The sequence below is a fragment of the Anabrus simplex genome, chromosome 2, assembly GCF_040414725.1.
Source record: "Anabrus simplex isolate iqAnaSimp1 chromosome 2, ASM4041472v1, whole genome shotgun sequence".
Taxonomy (NCBI): Eukaryota; Metazoa; Arthropoda; class Insecta; order Orthoptera; family Tettigoniidae; genus Anabrus; species Anabrus simplex.
This window is the reverse complement of record NC_090266.1, coordinates 47,286,355-47,307,872: the sequence shown is the minus strand read 5'-3', so window position 1 is coordinate 47,307,872 and position 21,518 is coordinate 47,286,355. Positions and strand designations below refer to the sequence as shown.

The 21,518-nt window shown below is 37.6% G+C and overlaps 1 protein-coding gene across 5 annotated transcripts in view; it reads right to left on the bottom strand.

Moving 5' to 3' along the window:
- Positions 1 to 21,518, bottom strand: part of rtet (major facilitator superfamily domain-containing protein rtet) — a 294,106-nt gene that overhangs the window by 17,097 nt on the left and 255,491 nt on the right. For all 5 annotated transcript variants that reach the window (XM_067140241.2, XM_067140242.2, XM_068226066.1 and 2 more), the window contains one exon: positions 2,682 to 2,814. In XM_067140241.2, coding sequence (XP_066996342.2) covers positions 2,702 to 2,814 — 113 coding nt within the window. In that variant the 3' untranslated portion in view covers positions 2,682 to 2,701. The remainder of the gene's footprint in view (positions 1 to 2,681; positions 2,815 to 21,518) is intronic.

Here is a 21,518-nt window from a genome sequence, read left to right as displayed (position 1 = left end):
TTAGGCTGAATAGACCCATATGAGAATTGACATGTTAGAGTTAAGCTCAAAGGAGCCGTGTTAGCCCGAACTTAATATCGAGGCGGCTGATTGAAGAGAGATATCTTCCCTTAACTGAATGGAAGGGAGACAGTCCAAAGTACCGTTACGCTGAGCGAAAGTGTCAGCTGTAAAGGGTTCGAGGAGATTGCGGGCAGGTTACAAGCTTTCCGACTTTGGAGTGTTGACTGACCATTTCCTTTCTAGCAATATCCGACAAACACTCACAGAGAGAATGGCTAATTGTCATCGCAATTGAATTAATATGTTAGGAAACAGCAGAATTCCTCCCAATTTTATTTCATTTATTTCACGCGATCTGGAGATTTAAAAACATGTATCCTGTTGCAAGAAGACCATGAGTTCGACCCCATCCAAGGGCAATGTACATCATCACCGTTATTTTGGTGATGGAAGGACCATTCCTTCCATATAATCATGTATATAAGGTCATCATATATGTCTAATTGTAGATGAGTGTATTATTACATGTAAAATATTGTGTTATCATTAATGTGTTATTCATAAGTTCAGTGTTATTTTGTATTGAACGATTCAATGTATTATTCTTAATCCCGACGAAATATGCCTACGAGATTATTTACATCTTTGTAAATAATAATGAAGTTAGTTACTAGGGGCTAAATATGACTTTCAGATATTTTGGGATGTGCTTGTCATAATCAACATATTGTCTTAATCCCTTGATTGCGTAATGATATAATCACAAGAAATCATACTATTTCAGACTCCAACTCATGAATAAGAAGTTGGGATGATGACATAACATGTGATCATTATTGTGCCTATTATTATACATAATTGACTAATTAATTAATGAATGTTTAACAATGTCGTGAATAGTGGAAGTGATGTTAAAAGGAAATGCCTCTTAACATTGGGATTATTTGGTGTGGAATGCAAATTCCACAGGACAATTGAATAATAATTTACCAATTTATGATGAATGTTATTTTATGGCACATTTATTTTTAGTTGTAAATGTTCCTTTCTCAGTTTATAATAAATTTATTTTGATAAAACTTTAAAAATATCATTCTTCTAATTAAGTAGTGATGTTGTATTCCTCTTAAATATTTGAGATCCCTACTTATAAATGATTTACATAATGCCCATTAGTACGGATGCACCATCGACCCGTTTTGCTCTAAAAATTTAGCCGTGGTTACTATAAGTAGGGGAATGATGAGATTTCGATTCTGGGGTCGTTCGTCGGAGATCTCATCACGTATTTTCCATTCAACCGATGCACTTACGAATTATTATTATTATGATTATTATTATTATGCACTGAAGCCCTGGACAGGTGCAATATATATATGCATCCTAATTTTCCTCCCATTTAATAAATACAATATTAAGGTTTTATGTGTAAATTCATGTTGAAATAATGTAGATTCTTCAACAGGTTTAGCAAGGGGCAAGTTCTTAAGAATTGATTTATTTCAGTATAACAAAATTTAACTAGAACAAATTAAATTCTGAAGTCCCCAAAATTTTGTTATACTGGTATTTTACTGTATGTGTAGTTATGGACAAATTATTATTATTGTTATTATTATTATTATTATTATTATTATTATTACTTGTAAAGAGAAAAGGCAAAAAGGATACTGTCTAATAAGAAAAATTAGAATTGTAGCATAACTATTTTTTTTTTTTGCTATTTTGTTTTACGTCGCACTGACACAGATATGTCTTATGGCGACGATAGGAGAGGCAAGGCCTAGGAAGTGGAAGGAAGCGGCCGTGGCCTCAATTAAGGTACAGCCCCGGCATTTGCCTGGTGTGAAAATGGGAAACCACGGAAAACCACCTTCAGGACTGCCGACAGTGGGGCTCGAACCCATTATCTCCTGATTACTGGATACTGGCCGCACTTAAGCGACTGCAGCTATCGAGCTCGGAACAATTCTAAACTGTAGTGAAGCCCATCCTAATTACAACAATAGAATTTTAGGAAGAGCCAAACTTCTACAGATACTACTACACAAATTTCCCATACTACACCAATATTTTGCTATAATAAAAAAAGCACACTAATTTCTAACAAAATAACAGCCAAGATTCAGTCTATTAAAATAACTACCAGTATACTACAATTTTCTTAACTGCACTTAGGCTTGTACTAATTATAACACATTAAGAGAAATAACAGAGCTGGAATTAAGACTACTTAATACCAAAGCATGGGTATGCGACGGGAGTAACTGGGACTCTTTAAAGGTGAGTGATATTTTTGATAGTATATACTGTACTTAAAATTTTCTAATATGGAAACAATATTTTAATAACTTTTGACCATAGGTCTACTTTTCAATTTTTTAATAATAACAGTATTACTGGTTTTACATCCCACTATTATAGGACAAATATTTCTACCTCGTGATAACATACCCTTGCTGAGTACTACTGCTTCCCTCTGTTCCATCTTTGCCATTTGAACCGGTGCAAACTATCTGTTGAGACTCAATGGACCCGTCTGAATGGGAATGTATTATATTCCTGACTATTTCAAATGTTACAAGGTTTCTATGGTATAATTATCCTATCCTATATCTACAGGACTGCTTCAAGACTTAACAGATGGAAACCAGTGCTGCTGATTAAGATTTACATACCTGTGCACAGAGAAAGGTTCCTATTGCTGATGAACATGATCAACTTCGTACTGATGCTTCAACATAATCCAGGGAATAAATAGGGCTACTGCACCAAACAAGTATGTGTATGTCGGTCCACAACTCCAAAAGGCTACGGAAAAGAAACAAATTAGTCAAATGTGCACTAAAGCAAACTAGTAAATAAATAAATACATACTACAAAAATTACAACAAATAAGAAAACAGAACTGATGCATTTCCAGAATTCAATGACAAAATAATGTATTAAGAATAAATAGAGTAGAAAGGGTGTAAAGGAGAGGGCATGGAAGTCTCTGGTATGACCCCAATTATAATATGATTCCAGTGCATGGGACCCACACCACGGCTACTTGATACAAGAACTGGAAAAGATCCAAAGGAAAGCAGCACAATTTGTTCTGGGTGATTTCCGACAAAGGAATTGATGATTGGAATGCATTAACTGCAGCTGTCTTAGAGCTTTTTCCCAAAAATGTAAGACGCTTCAAGAATAGACTCCAGCATTCTGTAAATTTCTATGTTGAGGTGTCATATTTCAATGCAACGCTCAATCCACTGAAAACTGTAGTGTTAAGGCACCTGAATTATTTAAGATATGTGTAAATTTGTATATGAACATGCTGTATTTACAATGCTAAGATAATAGTAACTGAACCGCTCGATCTACTATAAGCCATAGTATAAAATTTTGAAATACTTAAAGTACGTGTAAATTTGTATATGATGGTGTTGCTATGTTAAGCCAGTAGTAAGCCCAACCTATAGCATTTTAAGGCGTAGTGTTAAACACTGGAAATACTTCAGTTGTGTGTGAAATTGTATATGATGATGCTGGAATTAGAATGTTAAACTAGTAGTACAGGGTGATCAACGGGAATCTGACGTTTTTGGAATGGCTAGTACTCTCTCGGTAGGAGGAGTGGGGAGTGGAATTGTCAAGCAGGACACTCGCCACGCGTTGCCATTTCAGTAGCTATGGAGCAGTGGTTGGTTGAACATCGTATGTTTGCGTACGACGCATTTGTGCAGAATGGCGTCACCGCGGCTCTCACACGCTCGATGTTTTCTGGTGTTCTTGCTGTCTTAGTCGGACCTGGTGGCATCTTTTTAACAATAGATCCAGTTGTCTATTAACCCTACTGAGAATCGCGTTGTGGCTGGGAACGGCAGCACGACGCCCACATTTGAAACGCACACAAAAAAGTCGCTGCACTGTTATAACAGACCCGCCATTCTGCAAACATACGATGTTCAACCGACCACTGCTCCATAGCTACTGAAACAGCAACACATGGCGAGTGTCCTGCTTGACAATTCCGCTCCCCACTCCTCCTACCGAGAGAGTACTAGCCTTACCAAAAACGTCAGATTCCCGTCGGTCACCCTGTATATCTTGTAAAATTTTCTTTCCATGGAATTGCTTGTTGTACTCTTGTTGTTGGCATTGTTGTAGTTGTTTAATTAAGTCTTATCTTTATTATCACACTACTGTAAGTAATAATTGCCAACAGGATATTTTTCAATTGAGATGTATTTAATAAAAATTAATAAAAAATTTATAAGGGAGTAGTGTTACAAAAATGCTGTAAACTTTTGACTGGGAGGACTTGGGAACCTTTGGCTGGGAAGACTTGGGAGTAAGGAGATGATATGCTCAACTAAGTGGTCTGTTTTGCAAGTTATAAATTTCATTGCTGCTCCGACTTTGAATATTCGGAATACAAAGATTTAAGGATTTCCACCCAATCAATACAATTTTTAATCACTCTTATTGATTAATTATATTAAAAAAATATGCACTACATGTTTTATCTCCTAGCAGACATCTTCAGCTGCTTCATACAGTTTAAATTAAAACGAACATAACAGACACTGACAACAATCTAGTTTAGTTACGACTTTAAAGTCCTAGAATCAAACTGAATACAGTTTAAAAGATGCTTAGAACCAAATTTGAGTCATAAAATGAGAATACAGTGGACATGAGTTAACAGGAGTTAATCCAAACTAACAGGGACCGGAGTCTGTTCAGATTACGAAATTTTCGGATTAACCACAGAACAGTTTCTAAAATACAGTACATAATTTGAAATGTCCATTCTTTAGCAGTTGCATTAATAAAATACTGTATAAAATTACAGTAGTTAAGAACCCGTCGAGGACAAAACTACTCCAACTTGGTTAAAACTGCTGAAGTACGGTAACGTTTGCTTTTGTTTATTTAAAAGTTCTGCTGCTCTCTCGGTAGTAGTGCTGCAGAACGTGAACACTTCACTCTCATTTTAGCATGCCACAGTTGTGAAGGTCTCTGGGCAACTCTGCCCACCTCAGTTAGCTGCTGGCTTTTTCTCATCTTACTAACAGTGCTATACTGTAATAAATTTGATTAAGTTAAGGTTTAAAAATGGCAAGCAAATGAAAGCACAGGTCTTGTACTCTTCAAGAACAACTTGAAGTGCTGAAGCGGTTGGATAGGAGTGACCGTGCATCAAGATTATCTGTCAAGTTTGGTGTTGGAAAAGCTATGATTTCTGACTGGATGAAAAACCATTCAAAAATCAAGCAGTTTTGTAAAGCATACTCAGCAGACATCCTTAAAACCTGCCGAACATCAAAAACTTGATGAAGTGCTTTATTTATAGTTTTCACAGGAGAGGCAAAAAGGTACTCCATTAAGTGGGCGTCTTGTTCAAGAAAAGGCAGTTCAATTAAATAAATAATTGAATGGAGATGTTTCATTCACTGCCAGTACTGGATGGTTCAATCGATGGAAGAAAAGGCATGGAATGCATCAGTTAACAATAACGGGAGAACAGTTATCAGGTGATCATGCCACTGCAGAAGATTACATCAGTGAATTTAATGACTTGGTAGCATCAGGAAATTATTCACTGCAAGAAGTGTATAACACCAATGAAACAGGTTCATATTTCAAGGCCCTTCCCACTAAAAGATTTGCATTTGCAGAGGAATCTCTTGCAGCTGGGTTTAACATGAGTAAAGAACGTGTTACCCTATGACCGCATAGTAATGCTACAGGAACAAATAAATTGCCCTTAATGGTTATTGGCAAATGAGTTCAACCAAGGGCATTCAAAAACTGCAACATGAACACACTTCCAATTTACTAAGGAATCAAAGAAAGACAAGGATGGATGCACAACAAGGAATGGTTCCAAGAACAGTTTGTTCCCTCATTAACAAGTTTTAGTGCTATTTTCTTTTTTGCTATTTGCTTTACGTCGCATTGACACAGATGTCTTATGGCGACGATGGGATAGGAAAGGCCTAGGAATGGGAAGGAAGAGGCCGTGATCTTAATTAAGGTAGAGCCCCAGCATTTGCCTGGTGTGAAAATGGGAAACCATGGAAAACCATCTTCAGGGTTGCCGACAGTGGGGATCGAACCCACTATCTCCCGATTACTGGGTAATGATGATGTAGATGTTGATTCCCATACGGAATCAGAAATAATTGTTCCGAATGAGTAAATTTATAATACCAATATAAATGGTCCGTTACTGGACATTATTAATTTTCCAGCTAACTCATTCCTGGTTGCCAGCGTTTCGCCCCCGTGTGCTAGGCTGGGCTTATCAGTTGGTACCTAGCACACCTACCAAGACGCTGGATAGTGCATACCGTGGAGGCCACTGCGTAGGCTAATTGTAGCCACCGGCAGTGCCAATGTACTATGACAGACATTGTCTCATTATCAAAAATTGATGCCTGCTTGGCCATCAGATGATGTAGATGTTGATTCCCATAGGGAATCAGAAATAATTGTTCCGAATGAGTAAATTTATAATACCAATATAAATGGTCCGTTGTTGGACATTATTAATTTTCCAGCTAACTCATTCCTAATACCAATATAATGGTCCGTTATTGGACATTCCGGGTTGCCAGCGTTTTGCCCTCGTGTGCTAGGCGGAAAATTAATAATGTCCAATAACGGACCATTTATATTGGTATTACTGGATAATGGCCGCACTTAAGCGACTGCAGCTATCGAGCTCAGTAAGTTTTAGTGCAAAAAGTGCCTTGCCTTCTAGTGCATAGCTCTTAATTGACATTGCTTCATCGCAACCAGCAATGAGTGAAATAACTTGCAGTGAAATAAGAGCAATTTTCTTGCCTCCTAATCTTATGTTGATATTGCAGCCAATGGACCAGGGTGTTTTTGCAAAATGCCAAACTTGTGTACACACAGAAACTTCTCAGGTACGTGATTGAGAATGACAGTTCACTTAATATTCTTCAAAAACTTAAGAAAGTGGATATTAAGGATGTGATTTACTGGGTAGCAGAGATATGGGAGGGGGTCAGTGAACAGTTCATGAGGAAAATGTGGAAGAAATTATGGCCCAAGTCTTGCATTCATCGAGAGTCCAGCAAAGTGTCTATAGTAAATCTCCTTGAACTCGTTAAACAACTTTCTAGGTGTGAGGTATCCAATGAAAATTACATTAGCAAGTGGATGGGAGCAGACTGTCATCAATTCCAAACAGAAAAACTAATTGTAGCTATGGTGGATGTTCTGGGGTTTCCAGGGCTCACAGGGATATATCTTTCTTTTTTTGCTAGTGGCTTTACGTCGCACCGACACAGATAGGTCATATGGTGACGATGGAATAGGAAAGGGCTAGGAGATGGACGGAAGAGACCGTGGTGTTAATTAAGGTACAGCCCCAGCCTTTGCCTGATGTGAAAATGGGAAACCACAGGAGAATTACAAATGTTAATTTTAACATACCCACAAAGAAGCATACGAAATGCTGTCAATTGGTACAGTTATTCATTCACATCTACTTACAACTTAACACACACATAACCTTAATCACAGTATCACAAACAAAACACTTCCAGTTTAAGAACATCAACAAAGCAGCCATTTTAAACAACGGTCTATCACTTCAACATGGAGACTACAACAACTGCATGTCAACACAAGGTCACAAGTATATGCTTGCTACACCATAACTCTATTAAACACTAACTAGTCATTAACCATCAAGACCACCTCCTTATATACTTGCCTGGCCAGGCTTCTAGAAAAATATGTTACCAAAAAACACCTTCTCGAAAACTCTAGTGTGCTTAAGAACATGGTTATAATGCATAGATTATACTACCATAATCTTGTGCCATACTGAAAGTTACAGTGTGTTTCAAAATACTGTAGTGGATTACAAATTATATTATATTAATTTACAGGTATTTACACCAATGGACTCATAACTATTTATGTACAGCACGTTTCATGACATAACCTAACAAACAACACGATCGTATCGTAATAATAATGTAACACTTCATAGCCATACATACAATATAATAATAATAATAATAATAATAATAATAATAATAATAATAATAATAATAATAATTTGAGCTTGATACTTGCATTATTTACCCATGGGTGGGAGAATATTGTTTTCAAGTTATATCTGTTTCTCACACTTGCATCAATTTACACAGAAAAGAGCTGAAATGCTCTTGCCAGGTACAAAATTTTATAAGAGCAAGAAATGCTCCAGGAAAATAAACTTCATAGGATTCATCACTCCAACTATATCATAGTACAGCCTAGCAGAGGCATTAATTTTCTTACGGCACACTGACAAAACATTGACTGTCCTCAATTAAAGTATTACACACTGTTGCCCTGATGTGGGCTTATCTAATGCTCAACAATTATAGGGTTCACTGTTTCCAAAAGGAACTACAAAAAAACAAACTACACACAGCAATAAATGTACAGGGGCATAATTGCTCTTACTAAATGGCCTTAGAGGAAAAACAAAAGGTAGATACGACTGACCATAAACAAGAGGCCAAGAGGTGAAACACTTGCTCTCCTTATAAAAATAGATAAAACAGTTAAGATACAAAAGTTGAAAACAAGAAAAGTGGTTGGAATTGGCAAGATTTCTGGGGATATACTAAAGACAAATGGGTTGGGATATAGCATCATATCTGAAGTACTTATTTGATTACGGTTGTTTGCATTAAGGAGCTATACCAAATGAATGGAGAGTTGCTATAGTAGCCCCTCTGTACAAAGGAAAGGGTGATAGACATAACACTGAAAATTACAGGCCAGTCAGTTTGTCATACATTGCATGTAAGCTTTGGGAAAGCATTCTTTCTGGTTATATTAGACATGTTTGCAAAATTAATAACTGGTTCAATAGAAGGCACCTCAAGTTTAGGAAAGGTTATTCCACTGAAGCTCAACTTGTGGGATTCCAGCAAGATACAGCAGATATCTTGGATTCAGGAGGTCAAATGGACTGTATCATGATTGACCTGTCTAAGGCATTTGATAGGGTGGATCATGGGACACTACCAGCAAAAATGAGTGCAACTGGACTAGACAAAAGAGTGACTGAATGGGTTGCTATATTTCTAGAAAAGAGATCTCAGAGAATTAGAGTAGAAGAAGCTTTATCTGACCCTGTAATAATTTAGAGGGGAATTCCTCAAGGCAGTATTATTGGATCTTTATGTTGTAATGGTTCAAATCCCGTTACAAGATGATATCTGTATTTTATTATTTTATCTGTATTATTATTATTATTATTATTATTATCATTATTATTATTATGTCCGTATTATTATTATGTTATCTGTGATATTGTTACTATTATTGTAATTATCAGTCTTATTTAATTCGATTTTGCAATGCCTGTTGCTTGCAAGATTGTACTTAGATGTATGCATATATACGTATATGTAGATTATCATTAAATACCTGTACAGTGAGAGTTTCGATGTATCAGATGTGGAAGTGACGTTGTTATATTGCTATACCACTGGCGATTCTGCCAAGTCATCGCCACGTTATGGCTACGTCATTGTATTTATTTAGCAATGCGCTCAGAGAGTCGGCCGCCACGGGCTATTTCACCACTGTATGTAATATCTGTCGCGTAGGTGGGAGTATGTCATTGTTATTTCTGGAGATTACGTAGCTGTGTCAACCAACATCTATAAAAGGTGGATGCATATTGTAGCGTCAGTCATTAGTTATACGGATGCAGTACAGTGAAGAAGTCTACTAGATCAAGAGGCCTTACTTGGTCAGTCAACAAGTGTGAACGAGAGATGGTGAAGACTCAGTGAGCCATTAATTATTGGTCATTGAGAGAGTGAGACCAAAAGGTTGGTCCATCACTCAGTTGAAGACACGGACGCAAGGGCTTACCATGAAGTCAGAGAGGGCAACCCTGGACCTGCCAAGAGGTAATACCATATTGACTTACAAAGAAGTCAGATGATATGGAGAAGAAGCAGTCACAAGGATGTATCACCAAGTTAGGCGTGACACATCTACAGTAAACACCAGATCAAAGGAATACGTCGTAATTACACTCAAAGTGTTGAAGGTACAGTCAAGTGAATCAGTGAGGGAAATATTTCGTATAAATTGTTAAATGTCCGGTCAAGAAGAATTCAAATTCATGCCTAGTTTCTTTCAGTTGCAATGTCATAATGTCATATTCTCATCTGTTTTTATCGCAACAAGACTCACTATTTTTTGATATATTATTTAAAGAATATATATTGTTCTATCAAACGAATTCATAGTTTTATTTCATTGGCAGTAAAATATCTTAACCTCAAAATTAATGGGGAAACCGAACGCCAATCTCCTTTTCCCAGAACTTATATGGTATGTTGTCAAAAGTAAGCTTATTACCCCACACCCTAGAGATAGTCAAGAGTCTCATACTATTATTGCTGCACTGAGTGGCAGCTGGCGCCCTTCAAATAACGTATGTGTAAGTAAGCAGGTATCAAGTAAATGTGAGTACAAGGTCCGACGAGTGTGTATTTTATTTAATGAATATTAATTTTCGTAATTTCCATTTTAAATGCAGATATTCAGATTTTTCAAGTTAAATGCAGTTTTATAATATTTGTAAATTTAGTCAGACAGTTAGGAAGTTCTTAATGTTTTCTTATATACTGTACATAATATATAAATTATATGAGTAAAGATGTGGAATATGATATAAGGCTTTTTTTGCAGATGATGTTATTCTGTATAGAATAATAAAGGAGTTACAAGATGTCAGCAACTGCAAAATGACCTCAATAATGTTGTGAGATGAACAGCAGGCAATGGTATGGCGATAAATGGTGTTAAAAGTCAAGTTGCGAGTTTCACAAATAGGGAAAGTCCTCTCAGTTTTAATTACTGCACTGACAGGGTGAAGGTTCCCTATGGGGGTCACTGTAAGTACCTAGGTGTTAATATAAGGAAAGATCTTCATTGGGGTAATCACGTAAGTGGGACTGTAAATAAAGGGTACAGATCTCTGCAAATGGTTATGAGGGTGTTTAGAGCTTGCAGTAAGGATGTAAAGGACAGGGCATATAAGTCTCTGGTAAGACCCCAAATAGAGTATGGTTCCAGTAGGTGGGAGCCTCACCAGGATTACTTGATTCAAGAACTGGAAAAAATCCAAAGAAAAGCAGCTCTATTTGTTCTAGGCGATTTCCAACAAAATAGTTGCATTACAAAAATGTTGCAATGTTTGGGCTGGGACGACTTGAGAGAAAGAAGACGAACTTCTCGACTAAGTGGTATGTTACAAGTTATACATCTCATTGTTGGGTCGGTATTGAACAACATATTACATTTCTAAATAGTTTTGAGAGTCCACATTTTCAATACAATATGTTTTTATTGATTTGCATGAAAGAGTTTACATTATTATGTCTTAACAGGACATTTTTCACCCATATTTTTTGGGCATCATCAGCCGTTGTTCCTACAAAATAAGATCAAAAATAGCCAAGATCCTGGGTATTTGTTTACTGATAAAATGCTTAAAATTGTTAAGCTAACATGGATTCTACTTAATAAAAATGTTTTTCTGTAAATATATGATCTGTGGAAACTTCCAACTAATTTGAATTATTTTGACTGGTGAAATGCGCTATATATAAAATAACGTTTAGATTGCACACAACTATTCTGTTTAAAAAAGTGAGCCTACACTTGTTGAACATTGGATTTAAAAAACCTGAAATGTTATGCTTTATAACTCAGTAACAAGTTTTAGTGCAAAAAGCGATTTGCCTTCTAGGGCACAGCTCTTTAAATGATAATGCTCCATTGCAATCAGCAGTGAGTGAATTAACTTTCGGTGAAATAAGAGCAATTTTCTTGCCTCCTAATGTTATGTCTATATTGCAGCCAATGGACCGGGGTGATCTGCAAAATGTAAAACTTGTGTATGAAAAGAAACGTTGAAGAAATTGCGGCCAAGTCTTGCATTCATCGAGAGTCCAGCAGAAGTGTCTGCATCTGTCAATCTCCTTGAACACACACACAGATACAACACAAGGCACATGGAATTAGCCATAGCCAGTCGAACAGAAAGTGTCACTAGAGCAAGCCATCCGCAAGAGAGGCGAGGGGATGAGTAAGAGCCAGCTTCATTTCCCCATTTTATACTTCAGTTCGCACAAGCTTCACAACTAAGACATTCCTCATTACAGACTCTAAATGAACAACACTGAACTATTAAATTGATGCAATCAAGACTACAACAATTTGTCATAACGACTTTGAGAAGTCCCCGCTTCTAACCTACATAGCAACCGGCAGCAAGACTGTTCATGATTTTGAGCACCATAAGTTAACATTTCCAATGGAATATACAACATTGTAAAAATACACCAACAAAATTTAATCCCCAAGGTGACACCCAAGTTTGGGAACATTCAAATGAGAGCAGGTAAATCAGATATTCAAGTTAACACAACCCAACCAACCAGAAGAACAACCTCAATGGACATTAAAGACTGAATAATTCAAACAAACTAATGTCATTTCAAAAGCTATAAAGCATAACATTTCAGGATTTTTATCAAATGTTCAACAAGTGTAGACTCGCTTTTTTAAACAGAATAATTGTGTGCAATCTAAATGTTTAAAATATATATATATATATTGCACATTTCACCAGTCAAAATAATTCAAATCAGCCAGAAGTTTCCACAGACCATATATTTACAATAAAACATTTTTATTAAATATAATCCATGTTAGCTTGACAATTTTAAGCATTTGATCAGTAAACAAATACCCAGGATAATTGCTATTTTTGATCTTAAGAGTGTAGGATGGAGATGGGTCGAACTAGCTGTTTTGAGGGAGCTAGCTCATTCGCTCCCGCTCCTAACTGAGAGTCGTTCAAAGTAGTCGACTCTTGCGAGCGGGAAGAGTGGAGCGATAGGAGCGAGCCAAGGAAGTCAGAGGCCGCTCTCCTCCAGGTTCATTCGTTCATTCCTTCATCTGGTTTAGGGCAGACAGCTCTTTACGACTTCCAGTCGCTCTTCATGACTTCCGGGCACGAAAGAGATAGCGCAAATAGTTTACATTTCCCACAACAGATGGCAACACAACGTTCAGTTTAGAAAGCTACTCTTGAAATAAAACAAATGAACAACTAATATATGCACTCCTGGCAACATTTGCAATTAATCTAACGATAAAGCTCTATATACAATAACGCAGAAACTGTATTAATGGACGACATCTAATATTACTTAGTCTAAGTTCCTTTCTTCTTAAAATTATGTCTTTCAAGACTGAATGCACCGTAACAAAACGTATGTTCAAGATATTGGCACCACTTACACGTTAATAAATAATTGTTTAAAAATGTAATGGGATGTAAGTTACTATAGTATATACTAAGGCATGAGTTATTTATTCATGAAAGCCCAAAGTAGTGTTATTTTACATTTTCTAGATTAATCATGATTCCCGCTTTTATTTGAAGGAGCGAGATGGGACGAGATAGTTCATCTTTCCCACAACAGATGGCAACACTAAGTCTAGTTTGGCACGCTACTCTTGGAATTAAAAAAATGAACAATTAATATATACAATGCTGGCAACATTGGCAATTAATCCAATGATAAAGCTTTATATACAGTAACGAAGAAACGTATCACAAATATACACTGTTAATGGATGACATCTAATATTACTTTGCCTAAGTTCCATTCTTCTTAAAATGATGTCTTTCAAGACTGAATGCACGGTACGGGACGTATGTTCCAGATTATGAGAATAATTCCGTTCGATCCCGGCAGTCTAGATGAACATAAGACGAACCTCTACTCCTGTTCACGCAGTTTACATTTCAGTCAACAGATGTCAGCAGAACATCCTCTTTTGACTGAAGCTACAGAAAGTTTCTCGCTTGACTCTCTGCGTTGGAACAACAGATTCTTTCATTCAATAATGCAGTGTAGGAAACATAACTGATTAAATGCGATCTTTTACGAAAATAATGGAAAATACTATCAGCACAAATGTACATATAACCATGTATAACATCTCTTACTGCGGTACGCACAGTATTTTGCCTTTTTTTCGCATACAGTATGGTCACATTCCCTTAATTTTTTTTTTTTTTTTTCAAGAACGATTCCACCGTATGAGACGTATAGGTTCGATATACTGGCATTCCTTACACGATTACACTACTTCCTCTTCTATCGCTTTTTCCACACTTGTGGGGTCACGGGTGTGAACTGTTTCGCACACGTGGATTTGGCCCTGTTTTATAATAAATAATAATGTTATTAGCTTTACGTTCCACTAACTACTTTTATGATCGGGAGATCATGGGTTCGAGCCCCACTGTCGGCAGCCCTGAAGATGGTTTTCCGTAGTTTCCCATTTTCACACCAGGCAAATGCTGGGGCCGTACCTTAATATAGGCCACGGCCGCTTCCTTCCAACTCCTAGGCCTTTCCTATCCCATCGTCGCCATAAGACCTATCTGTGTCGGTGCGACGTAAAGCAGCTAGCAAAAAAAAAAAAACTACTTTTACGGTTTTCGGAGACGCCGAGGTGCCGGAATTTAGCCCCACAGGGTTTCTTTCACGTGACAGTAAATCTACCGACACGAGGCTGATGTATTTGAGCACCTTCAAATATTACCGGACTGAGCCAGGATCGAACCTGCCAAGTTGGTGTCAGTAGGCCAGCGCTTCAACTGACTCAGCCACTCAGCCTGGCTGGCCCTGTTTTACGGCCAGATGTCCTTCCTGATGCTAACCTTATGCGGAGGGATGTAATCAATATTGCGTGTTTCTATGGTGGTTGATAGTGTGATGTGTTGTCTGAATATGAAGAGGAAAGTGTTGGGGCAAACACAAACACAAATGCCCAGTTCCCGAGCCAGAAGAATTAATCAAATGATATTAAAATCCCCAACTTGACCGAGAATCGAATCTAGGACCCTTTGCACCAAAGGCCTCAATGCTGATCATCCAGCTAAAGAGTCAGACTCCATACACGACTACATGTTAATAAATAATTATTTGAAAATATACTGCGGTATAAAATTTGGCAAGAGTTATATAAACTATATTTTAAAGCCAAAACTAGCATTTTTTTCTATTTCCCTTAATTCAATTTAAAACTAGGGTATATTATTTTATCCACTGTACCGTGAAACCAAATTATTTTGGCAATATGTTGATTCATAACTAGGCCGATGACCTCGATGTTAGGCCCCTTTATACAACAAACAAACAAACGATTCATAACTACGACCGGATTTGAGGATTTGGAGTATTTCTTAATCATTTCAGACAGAATAAAACTACGCCATTTCTACTTGCCGGGTGGTATATTCAGTATTCTGGATAGTGACTGTTCGTGCTTAGTTGAGGATAGTTAACCCGAACTTGGTGTCGTTTATTTGCTCTTAACCTACTGGATCTACAGTAGGCCCTACATCCTTCATAGAATATGAGTGCATACAGGAATAAAAATGGTAAGTATTGCTCAATAACATGTTATTTATTTCATTTTATTGTTTCATTAGGTAGCAAGTTGCCAGAACTATGGCACAAGTAACGTACCTAGCAGACAAACCACAACCACAACCACTGCACTGAGTGCGGGAAGAGGCTACACTGGGCAGCCTATAAAAGAGAAAGCAGCTTCTGTATGTCACGTGATTATTTGAAGCATGGTATTGGCTAGAAATGAACCAGAGTCGATGTGACGAGCTAGCTCTTTCTTGGAGATGCAGTTGATAAAAGAGCTGGTTCGTACTAGCTCTCTCCAATGAGTCGTTCAAAAGAGTCAGTTTGTTCATGAACTGACCCATCACTAGTGTAGGAACAACGGCTGATGATGCCCAAAAAATGAGGACGAAACATGCCCCGTTAAAAATAATAATGTAAATTTTTAAAATGTAAATCAATAAAAACATATCGTATTGAAAAGGTGGACTCACAAAAAACTTTACACAGAAAGGTATAAGTGGTATGTTCCGAGCTGTCAGTGGAGATATGACGTGGAATGACATTAGTAGACAAGTCTGAGTGGTGTTTTTAAAAGTAGGAAAGATCACAATATGAAGATAAAGTTAGAATTCAAGGGGACAAATTTGGGCAAATATTCATTTATAGGAAGGGGAGTTAGGGTTTGGAATAACTTATCAAGAGAGCTGTTCAATAAAATTCCAAGTTCTTTGAAATCATTCAAGAAAAAGCTAGGAAAACAACAGATAGGGTATCAGCCAACTGGGCAACTGACCTAAATGCAGATCAGTAGTGATTGATTGACTGAACCATAAGAGGGCTTATGGCTCAATGATACAGAGACTAATCCTATTCTACACAGGGATGACTAAATGAGAAATATATTTGCTAAGTAAGTTTTAGGAAATTTAGAGGTTGTGAAAACTTAACTCACACCATGCCAAACTGAATGGGAACAGACAGAGGGTAATCACTCTTTGTTCCCTTACATTACATGTTTCCCAGTAGGGAATAGAAGAGAGTCCTCAGACTTGCTGAAAATCCTATATTTACACCACCAAATTTAGAAATTTACATTAAATAATAGGGTTTGAAACCTTCCCCTCAAACTATCCGCAGGAGCTAACGCATAGCTATGAATATTCTGCCATTACCTTGAGTCGCTGGGCCTTCCTCACGCAGGCCGCGCCCCTGCCTCCTCGTTCACGTCAACTCATCCTCCTCACAATGGAGCAATTCACACACTATGGCCCTAAAAGCGCCCTACTTTTATAGTATTTTTAAGGGGAAGATTCCAGAATTCTTTACCGATAGGCTGGATTCCTGTACACACCCCCAATTTTAAGTGGCTGGAGAAAATATTGACAACTTTCTGATAGGTTGATTACGATTGCAGAAGGCATCAGCTGAAGTGTTAACAACTTTGATACATAAACAAAACAATCCTCAAAACCTAAGGTTTGCAAAATGCAAAAATAAACATACCGGTACCTTTATTAAATAATTAGAGTTCAACCCGCTAGAGGGAGCAATTAAACCGATGGTAGAGACATCTAAAAGTTGAAGACCAAAGTATCTTGTGTTACACCAGTTTAAGTCTCTTTACACAGATGGCCTTAGACCAGGCACACAGTTTAACTGGCCAGAGAAGGTGTACCCCCAGTACAGCCCTCCACCCCCCAAAGATTTTACAATAGAATGAACAGCTTTGAAATCTTGAGAGAGAAAAAAATGTAAGTCAGGGTATATGGTTCATAATGTGGGTTACTGTAGTCACGTCCTAGTTCATGAACCAGGGGCAACGGCTGAGTGGCCATAGAATGGGAGTGGGCATCTGGGACATATTCTGAGCCATAGCACCCTTTGTGCTCAGACGGCTAGGAGTATACAATCCAAAAGTAGTCTCTAACCTGTTCGAGGAGAGATCCTTACTTGGACTATGTGTAAATAGGGTAGCTTCCTGATTCATGAATTTAACTGAGCTCAGAACATTTTAAGCAAAGCCTGTGGGAGTAACGTAGTCCCGCTCCCATTGGACAGGCGAGGGACTCCTTGGAAACAACTTGGTGAACAAAATGGAATTAGATGGGGAGCTATCAATATTAATGGGGTTTATGGAAGGAAGAAAGTAGAACTGGATGAGTCAGCAACTGGATGTGCTAGGAGTAAGTGATATTCGAGTAAGGGGAGGTAACAACGAAGAGATAGGAGATTATAAAGTGTACTTGACAGGTGTTAGAAAGGGAAGGGCAGAGTATGGGGTAGGGCTGTTTATCAGGAATACCACTGCACGCAAAATAGTTCAAGTTAGGCACATAACTGAGCGAATGAGGTGGGTAGATTTGGCAGTTGGAGAAATTAGGACAAGAATTGTCTCAGTGTATTCACCATGTCAAGGTGCAGATGAGGATGAAGTTGACATGTTTTATGAAGCATTGAGTGACATCGTAGTCAGGGTCAACAGCAAGGATATACAATCGATCCATTGAGCGAAAGGCTTGGTGTGATGAAAACAGCTTTACTTTGGCAGACAATGTGGGCTTGCTGATCAAACAATTTTTACATGCTTTAACCAGTTCTTTAATTTTGCCTTCCATACTCTTCCACATAAACAATTCCCGTATCTCGTCTGTGGATTTAGATGCCCAGATGTCCCCCTAATGGGATTTTATGGTAATATTTGAAAATCACAGGTACTAGAACTGCTGGAAAAACAATTTTCATCTTTTGATCGTCTCTTGAGGGGCAACAAACGACCCCATTCCTCAAATCATAAGGGATGATATGTTTCCCAGGAGAAAGGGTTTCCATAATGGGAGCCAACATCGGATCTTCACATTTGTATTTCGCTATGTCGTGATATAGCATAGGAGAACTCAGCTCGATAGCTGCAGTCGCTTAAGTGCGGCCAGTATCCAGTAATCGGGAGATAGTGGGTTCGAGCCCCATTGTCGGCAGCCCTGAAGATGGTTTTCCGTGGTTTCCCATTTTCACACCAGGCAAATGCTGGGGCTGTACCTTAATTAAGGCCACAGCCGCTTCCTTCCACTTCCTAGGCCTTTCCTATCCCATTGTGGCCATAAGACCTATCTGTGTCGGTGCGACGTAAAGCAAATAGCAAAGCATAGGGGCATTTGCCAGAATGGCACTTATAACAGAAGCATAGCTGCCAACTTTTAGAAATCAAAAATAGGAAGATTTTTTAATTCTTGGATTTCATCACATATATTGCGCCACAGTCTAAGTGAAAAGAAGGGCAGGATATCTACAGTTACAATGTGAATTGACCATTAAATTTAAAAACAGCAACATAAAAATGGTTACAAGAAAATGTAACTAATCACTGTCATTTATAAGAATGTACAACGGATGATTGTTTAATCCGCCCTGTCAATATATTATAAATATTTGATTTTTTATAACGTTTCACACATATATGTTTCGGGAGACTTAACTCCCTTCATCAGCGCTTTCTACATCAATATCAATCTTCCCCAAATCCCAAGATCTAACATCACTCTGTTTTACATTAAACATTGCCATCTATAATATTAACTCTGACCCATATATATATATATATATATATATATATATATATATATATATATATATATATACTGTTCATTTCTTGTTAATGTCTGTTGTAACACATTCACACATACTACACCACTTTAAAACACTCGTGAAAAGTTCAAATATTCCTCCTATATTGTGTAACTCTTAAAAATATGTATCATAACTTTAGATGGATTTACTACCCGAGTTGCCACAGATAAATTGATTCTTGTCACTATTTGAATTGTTGTTGCCATTTAAGCATAGGGCCATTAATAATCAACTATCTTATCATCAAATTTACATTTTAATGATATTAAAATCCTTTCTAGAAAGCACTGATTTAATATTAACTCTAACCCATATAATATACATTGTTCATTTCTTGTTAATGTCTGTTGTAATGTAACACATTTACACATACAAGAACACTTTAAAACACTCGTTAAAGTTCAAATATTTCTCCTATATTGTACAACTCTTACAAATATATATCATAACGTTAGATGAGTTTACTAGACGAGGCGGCCGTTATGACATTTATGTGTCATTTATGACGCATATATACGCATAATAATATATAGGCTATATCACACAGACACACGTAACAAAACGCATAATAATTTCCTTTATTAGACTGAAAATGAACAGAAATTTTATAGGTATCTCTGAACGCTCGAAGATAACGTTTATGTTTTTTGGCCATAATATGAAGAGAAAATACCAAAACTGTCACCAACACAACTCCCTGAAATACATTCAACTCATTAAAATTATGAAGTAAGAATGAACAAAAATGCACTGAAATAGTCTAAACCGCCAAATACAAGACAAATCGGTATGTTTCATACATTTTTGACAGGGGGGGAAAAGCACAGAACCGCTAGAAAAAACACGTGGCCTACATCTCCAATAAAATTACGCACAGAAACTATGTTAACAGGACGCAAACCACACAATACCAAAATCATTTTTTTGTCCCCATTAACCGAGTCGCTAGCGTGCGCTACCCTCTCTTGCTTGTAGGACAATTGCCATCCCAAATCCCCAGACATAAAGCATACATGCTGCTGTAGCGAGCAGGAAACGTGATACACAAGCAAAATAAAGCACCAAATAAATACACTTGAAAATGAGGTTGGGTAAATTACACAACCACATAAGAATTTATCCTTTATCCTAGGGGAAGAAAGAGTATTGACTGTACTGGAGGTTATATTGGTCAAACATAGGAATTAAAAATAAATTGCAAAATCGGAACATAAGTTTAAAAATGGAATCTTTCTGGGTAAATCGGAGGTGTTGGCAGGTATGCAAAAGCTGTGGAGAGAGAAGGAGGAGGGCCTTCCCCAGAGTCACAAGAATCAGGATCACTGGAATACATTCTGCTTAACCCACCTGCAACCTCGGTCCTCAAATGTGTCGCACGTCAAATTTAAACCAAAATTCTGATAGCCCAGCAGGCGATGCACCTGGTACAACAGGGCCTAGCTAATACCCAGCTTACAGCCCGATTGTCGGTCTGTAATTCAAATTTGAAATGCTCTAGGTAAAGGCGGAATTTTTCTAAGGCAATGAGTACGGCAAGTCCCTCTAACTCATATACAGAGTATTTGGCCTCTTGAGATGACAAGGTCCGAGACGCATAGGCAATGGGCCGCCTTCCAAGTTCTGATTCCTGTAGAAGAACCGCAGTGACAGCCGACGAAGAAGCGTAGGTCTGTACAATAAATTTGCTAGAAAAATCTAGCATAGCCAAGACAGGGGCCTTGCAAAGGGCTGAGATCCTCAAAAACGGCCTGTTGAGAAGGGCCCCATTCGAATTTGACGCCTTTCTTGCAAAGAAGATTCCGGGGTACCACCAGATTAGTGAAGTTTGGAATGAATTTCCTAAAGATATTTACCATACCAATGAATCTAGCAACCCTTTTAATATCTTTGGGAGGCCTGAAATTACAGATATGCCCCAAGAAAGACATAGATGGTTTAGCAAAATATATTTTTGACAGCTTAACCGTTAAACCTGCATTACGAAGGCATCTTAGTGCTTCATCTGGGTGAGCTAGATGTTCTTCAAAGGTCTCAGAAAAATATCAACCTCATCTAAATAGTGATAGAGATATTCAAATTTAATATCAGAGAAGACCCTGTCTAGCAGTCTAGGGCCAGACATAATGAAAGAAATTTTGACAACATTTTGAAAAATTGGAAAACCAAACAAATTCTAGTGTTTCAAATGCAATTTTTAGAGGAAACCGTCAAAAGGGGCTTTGTCCAGGCCCATTCAATAACGCTTGCTACCACTTGTTCTGGGGTTTCCGTGGCTCACAGAGGATTAGGAAGCACCTGGCTTGAATGGCCGGACAAGGAATAAATTATAGCAGAACTTAACATGACAAATTTAAAAATTTTATTTCTCTCCTTTTTTTCTTTTTTAGTTTAAAA